Below are 6114 nucleotides of genomic sequence, written 5' to 3'. Positions count from 1 at the left end.
GTCATTTCCAGCACACCTTGCCATGCAATCAAAACCGTTCACAGATGTATCCCTGTGTATCATCCACAAGAGGGACTCATTATCATTTCTGAAAAAGCCCATTCTGGACGGTCTCCATGATGCTGCATTGCATTCAACCACTTACAGATCAAAAAGTCTTACAATCAAATGCCAATCATTGTTGTTGTTGTTTCAAATTAAAAACCAAAGAGGTTTTCTTTTCTATTTGCTTAAAAAACAACATACATAAATTTGAGAAAAGAGAGAATATCATTCTTTATTTACAAAATATGTAGATGAATATTCACATAACAGTCAAGGACAGAGATAATTGTAAGCCTACACACACATTGTAATATGAAAAATAATTCATATAGAGAGGGCTCATAAAGTATTTGAACACTTGAATGTATAAAATAAATTGAATTAAACAAAATATTAAACAAAATAAAATCTTCATGACACAAGAGTAGAGCTATTCTCAAAACTAACCTCACAATTTTCCCATTTCTTTTTAAGGTACACTATGTAACTTTTTTTTGTTTAAATTTAACTAAACTTAAATAATGAGTCAATACACCATCAAATGTTCAAATATTTTAGGGCAAATGTAGATTTAATTGCCCAACCTGTCAAAATGATTTATTTATAATTATCTAAAAGTTCTCATTTGGAAGATGCAGGGAGATAATAAATAAATTAATGCATTTGGAGGATATACACCCATGTCCTTAACTTCTTAATTGTGAAAAAATCTTGGCCCAAACACAACCCCCAAAACACAAGTCAGCACGAACGTAATCCAGAAGATGATAGCCAGAACCTGAACAAACATCAGGCTCTTCTTGTGTCTCCTCAAACCCTCCCTCTCTCGATGCAAGTTTCCCCGTTCTGTGCGGTCTCCCATCTGCTCCACCCTCAGACTAACAGTGGGCAGGATTATGAAGCGGGTATCCCTCTCCCCCAGGGACAGAACCAGGCGCTGGGTCACCGTGGCCAGCCGGGCCGACACCGACGCGGGCAGGCGGAAGGCAACGGGAGGGAGCTGGGCGAGAATCCGTGAGTTGCAGGGGAGAGAGTAAGCGTCGCCACCCTGTAGCGGGGTGGAGTGGCGGCACAGGGGGCAAGAGATTGAGGGGCCGCTGTTGGGGTCAGGCGGGTGCAAAGGAGTGAGCTGGATTTTGCGGAGACACTCCGTGCAAAAGACGTGAAGGCACTCCAGCATGCGCGGGAGTTTGGAGTCCTGGTCGTACTCCTGATAGCAGACTGGACACTCCACCTCTGGAGACTCTGAAGACAGCTCAGTTTGTGCAGGGGTTGGTCGAGTCTCTGACATGATGGAGGAAGCTGGGATGATGCCACAGAGCTTTGAATCTTCAGGAGGGTCTTCCAGGATCTGAATTAACCTAGAAAAAAAGTATTTTAATTTTTAAATAGCTGTTCAGTGAGAAAGAATGTTAGTTTTTGGTGCTATATTTTGAATGTCCTCTACCGCATGGTGTGGCCATATGGCAACATACTCTTGTGTTCATTTCCTTGCCACTGTCTCTTTAAGAAAACATTCGGGTGTTTTTGTTGGAATGAGAAGACCTTAGTTTAGCCAATGATGTGCTTTGGTTAAGTCACATGACATGCAGTTTTTTTCTGTGGCGCGATTTCTGACAGACTGCCGTCTCTTGTCGCTAGTTGCTGAAAGTAAACTAAAACATCAGTAACAAACAAGGACCACAAAAACAACGGAAACATCACCTCAGGTACGTTATGATGACATATTCACCACTCAAAAAAGTTTTTATGAAATTCGTTTTTGGTAAATCGATCAAATGTCTGTGTTGCCAAGCGGCAACACTGTGTAATAGTGGAATGACATTATTGCAATAGTTTAGCTAGCTAGAAAGTTCAGCTGCAATCTGTTAAGCTGTAACAATAACAACATTAATGCTAGTGATATAATGTTGATTATAGTCATATGTTAAGGACTGCAAAGGCATTTGTATTATGGAAAAAATTCGAATTTAAATGGCAATTTTTTTCAAAAAATGTCCACTATTGGATGTTTTTGCTGTATGGCAATATATCATAAAGTACCTTCAAATAATATTTTTTCCAATTTCTTTTTACAGCACTTCAAGTTAAGCCATTGAAAAGAAAAAATAGTCAAATCTTTTTTTCTATAGGTCTATCATAATTGGTGCGGTAGAGGGTTAAACATTTTCATATAAACAAACAATTTTAAGGCCTCCCTGTAGTCAATAATTGTATCCCTTAAAACTCATCTTTGATCACCAAAATGACACATCTAAAAGTTTTTTTTTTAAATCCCTTAACGATTAGCCCCGCCTCCACTCACTCACTCAGCTCAGAGATCCACTCGTTGATGATCACACGTTGATCTGATTGGTTACAAGGTAGTTTGTGATGTCAGAAACACCAGCGATTTCAAACCGCGATTTTTGAGACTGTCTTTGGTTCACTGGAGTAATGAGAAAATACTCAGCAATGGTGTTGACTTATGAATTTGCACATGGTTTGTCTTAAAGCATATTCAAACACCCCATAGACTGATAAACAACATTAAAAACTTGATTTTCACCGCAGGGGGACTTTAAAACATCTCAGACTCTCATCTTACGCTGTCTTCGCGTGTTATCAAAACACAATTCTTCCCACTTCTGAAGTTTACGAGATCGCCACGTTCAAGTGCTTTGTTTGTCGGAAAGAACAGGAATTATGGATAACACAGGGTTTATTCATGCCTATTTATTGGAAAAATCGTATTAAAGCCAAAATGACATTTAGCGTCTCATTCTTTGAAAGCCGTATAAACATTCACAGCGCAATCTAGTCAGCTGCTGACGACTGTGGCATTTCGGTCAAATGCAAGCTATTTTCGCTGTGTATAAAACACACAATATGCTTCAAATGATTATTCATATATGTAAATATGCAGACAAGACGATTTAGCAGTTGTGAAATAACTAATAAAGAATAGCAATCACAGCAGCAATCATTCTCCCCTCTGCCATGTTTAAAGTTTATGACTCGCCCAACTCGGGAACTTGGGTGTCAAAATTATCCTTGAGATTCCCAGTGGTAAATATGACTTGAGAGGCCGTGTCCAGTTTTAACGAGGCAGTTCATATTTATGATAATTCTGACAGCATGTGAAGGCAGCATAAGAAGCAGTGATGCCACGGATTGGCAAAGCATGCATTATTTTGAGAAAAAGAAATCTCATCAAAAGTATTTTTTTCCACAAGATGATATAAATACTAATTATGTAGAAGGTGCAAATACACACAAACACAAAACACTACCACTAAAATAATGCAATAAACATTCATTTAACACATAACTCATACAACTGATAAAAACTAAGAAGAAACATTATTTAAATGAGAATCTATCCAATATGAAAATGTCACACATACAGGGAATTCTGGGAATGCAAATTTACAAGATGACATTTTCTTTTTCACTTCTAAAAACTATATTTTTTTAACTGTATTTTACTGTAAAATTACACAAAATGTCACGTTTGATCTACTTATAGTAAGCGAACTTACTGATAAACAAACAGGTTTTTACTGTAGCATTTTTACAGTGTTTTACTGCTAAAATTACAATACTTTGTAAGAAAAATGAAAAATGTAAGTTTTAAGTGCTATAGCTGGTATATCCATAACCATTTTACATATATACATGCATACAAAGATGAAACACTTTTTTTTACCAGATTAAACCTGCTTAATCTAGTTTATAAATAAGTGGAACTGACCCAGTTTCACAAGTCACTTCTCACACATGAAATCACTTTTGTGCTGAAATGTTGAGAAACTGTCTTAGCAAAACCTCACCTAGACCTCATGATTATGATTATTAAATGTGTACATACACTAACATATGGTAAATATGAAAGTGTCATCTCTGGTATTGGAGTTACAACACATATTCATGAGAATTTCATCAGGTTTAGCTGGAAACAGTTTCATAAGTCTCAAACAAGTGTACACATTTATGATGACTGCACATACGAAAAGTGACAATTACGGAATTGTTTAGCGCCATTTACTTCTAATATACCCAGCTGTCTGTTGTCTCATTAGTGTTGCAGTTTCAATCCAACTCTCAATGGGGAAATATAGTCAAAGCAACCATGACTCACAGGAGAAGCTGCCTAGCAATGCAAGTCTCTATTGAATCACAGCAACAATATCTTAGAAGTGCAGACGTGGACTTTAACATGTATTTAATAGTGTTCAAGTGTTTGATTGTTCACATTTGTAGTGGCAATCTACAATTGTATCTGAAATACCACACAACATCAAACAAAAACACTTGTCATCTGGTCGTGACTTGCTTACACAATGATATTGTTTTCAGAAAGAATGCATGTAGTTACACTGAAATTCTACACTAAGGATATTTATTCAAGAAAACTGGCAACACAATAGTGAACATATATTCATGTATCTATTCATATTAGCTCAAAGTGTGAAAGAAGGATGAAAGTTTCACTCACCAGTCCAGCGCCTCGGTTTTCTCTCACGATGAAGCGGTTTGTGCCTTTTCAAACGCGAGGACAGGGTCCATTTCTGGGTCAGTTTAACGTCTCGGAAAACAAACTCTTGACTCAGCTTTGTCACCGTTTAACACCGCCTGCTTCTACGCCGCACATGTATGTTTCTGCACGTTTACTGCCGTCTCTTTCTTTCAGTCTCTTTGCCTCCCCTGATGCCATGCTTCATATCGCTGGGGTGGGAGCTGGTTTCACTGACATGTATTATCAAGAGATGACTTGGTTACTAGGAGAGGGAACCGCACAAGAGCTATTGTTGCTGTGGGATGCTTTCATGGATGTGCCACTATGTAAAATATTACTTTTACATCATTTTATTTGTCAAATGTACTTTACTTTCGATACAGTCGATGGTTCTGTACAGTACCAATGTAGGGTTTGGTGCTAAAGAGAACCCTTTCTATAAGATTCCATAAAGAACCATGCTTTGAAAGTCATGTAGGACCTTAATGGTGTTATAAATAACCTTTTCAACAATAGTTTATTTTCATATTATTAATATATATAATATATATTATTTATTCTTATTGTTTTTTTAGTCTTCTATCTGACTGGTCTTATAATATCTAGTTGTAGCAAAAAATGCTCTAACAGTTGTTCGCTGAATACATTAATAAATAACTATTGACACTGAACACGATATCGATGTAATGAAGACCAAGTTCCAGTCAAATATCTTCACAATCCTCTATGAAGTCTTTACGTCCTTCATTATGTGTGTATTCTGAGTGGCAGTTTCTCTCTGCATGATGAAGTTATGATGGAGACAATTGAGTTTAGAGTTACAGTGTGTCTCTTCCATTTGATTATGTAAAAACAATTATGTTTATGAAGGTCAAAATTAGCAAAAAATGACAGTATGTGAGCCCTGTACTGTGTTAAAAGAAAAAAAAAGTGACGAGTCATGGGATAGCTATGATGTTTTTTGTGACTGCATGTTTAGGCATAAAGTAGTAATTAATTTTTTTTTTTTAAATGGACATATGGATCATATAGATTCAATATCTCTGTTACTTTGTGGAGAAGAGAAGATTAACTGAACAGAGCTGCTCACACTTACATGTTCTGTTAAACTAAAAAGAGAAAGAGACATGATTGGTCGCAAACCGGTTACAATTTAGCTATGCTACAATTTACAAAAGTTATAATTTATAGACATTTTAGGAAATAAATAATTTACCTGTTGAGAGTGTGTTGACAGTCTGTGTAGTTGTAGCTGAGCTCCAGAAAATCATGCACAAAAGAGACCATTTCTTGGTGGAAAAGGTTAGTAGACCCCTATTTATCACTATTCAAAGTGCATATGAAGTGCATACAGCTTATATAAACTTTTCTGGATTGATCTTTAAAAAAAAAATCAGTACAGTTTAAGTCACGTGGGTCCGGTGTTGTTTCGGACCATATTAACTTTTATATATGGACAGAAACAGGCGAGACCTTCTTCAAAATATGTTCTTTTGTTTTCCGCAGAAAACAAGTTGGAACATCACGACATTTTCATTACTGGATCACTTCCTTTAAGCACTAAAGAACAT

The 6114-nt window shown here is 36.7% G+C and overlaps 1 protein-coding gene across 1 annotated transcript; it reads right to left on the bottom strand.

Annotated features, from left to right (window-relative positions):
- Window positions 1–251: 251 nt before the first annotated feature.
- LOC309493508 (uncharacterized protein) lies at window positions 252–5671 on the bottom strand. Its single transcript, XM_082162669.1, has 3 exons — window positions 5594–5671; window positions 4523–4805; window positions 252–1406 (listed from the first exon to the last, which is right to left on the bottom strand). The coding sequence occupies exon 3, from the start codon at window positions 1334–1336 to the stop codon at window positions 740–742; it is 597 nt and encodes a 198-aa protein (XP_082018795.1). The 5' UTR covers window positions 1337–1406; window positions 4523–4805; window positions 5594–5671; the 3' UTR covers window positions 252–739.
- Window positions 5672–6114: the final 443 nt, after the last annotated feature.

This window comes from Leuciscus leuciscus, assembly GCF_965113295.1.
Source record: "Leuciscus leuciscus genome assembly, chromosome: 2".
In the NCBI taxonomy this organism is placed as follows: Eukaryota; Metazoa; Chordata; class Actinopteri; order Cypriniformes; family Leuciscidae; genus Leuciscus; species Leuciscus leuciscus.
This window is presented reverse-complemented; position numbering and strand designations above follow the sequence as displayed.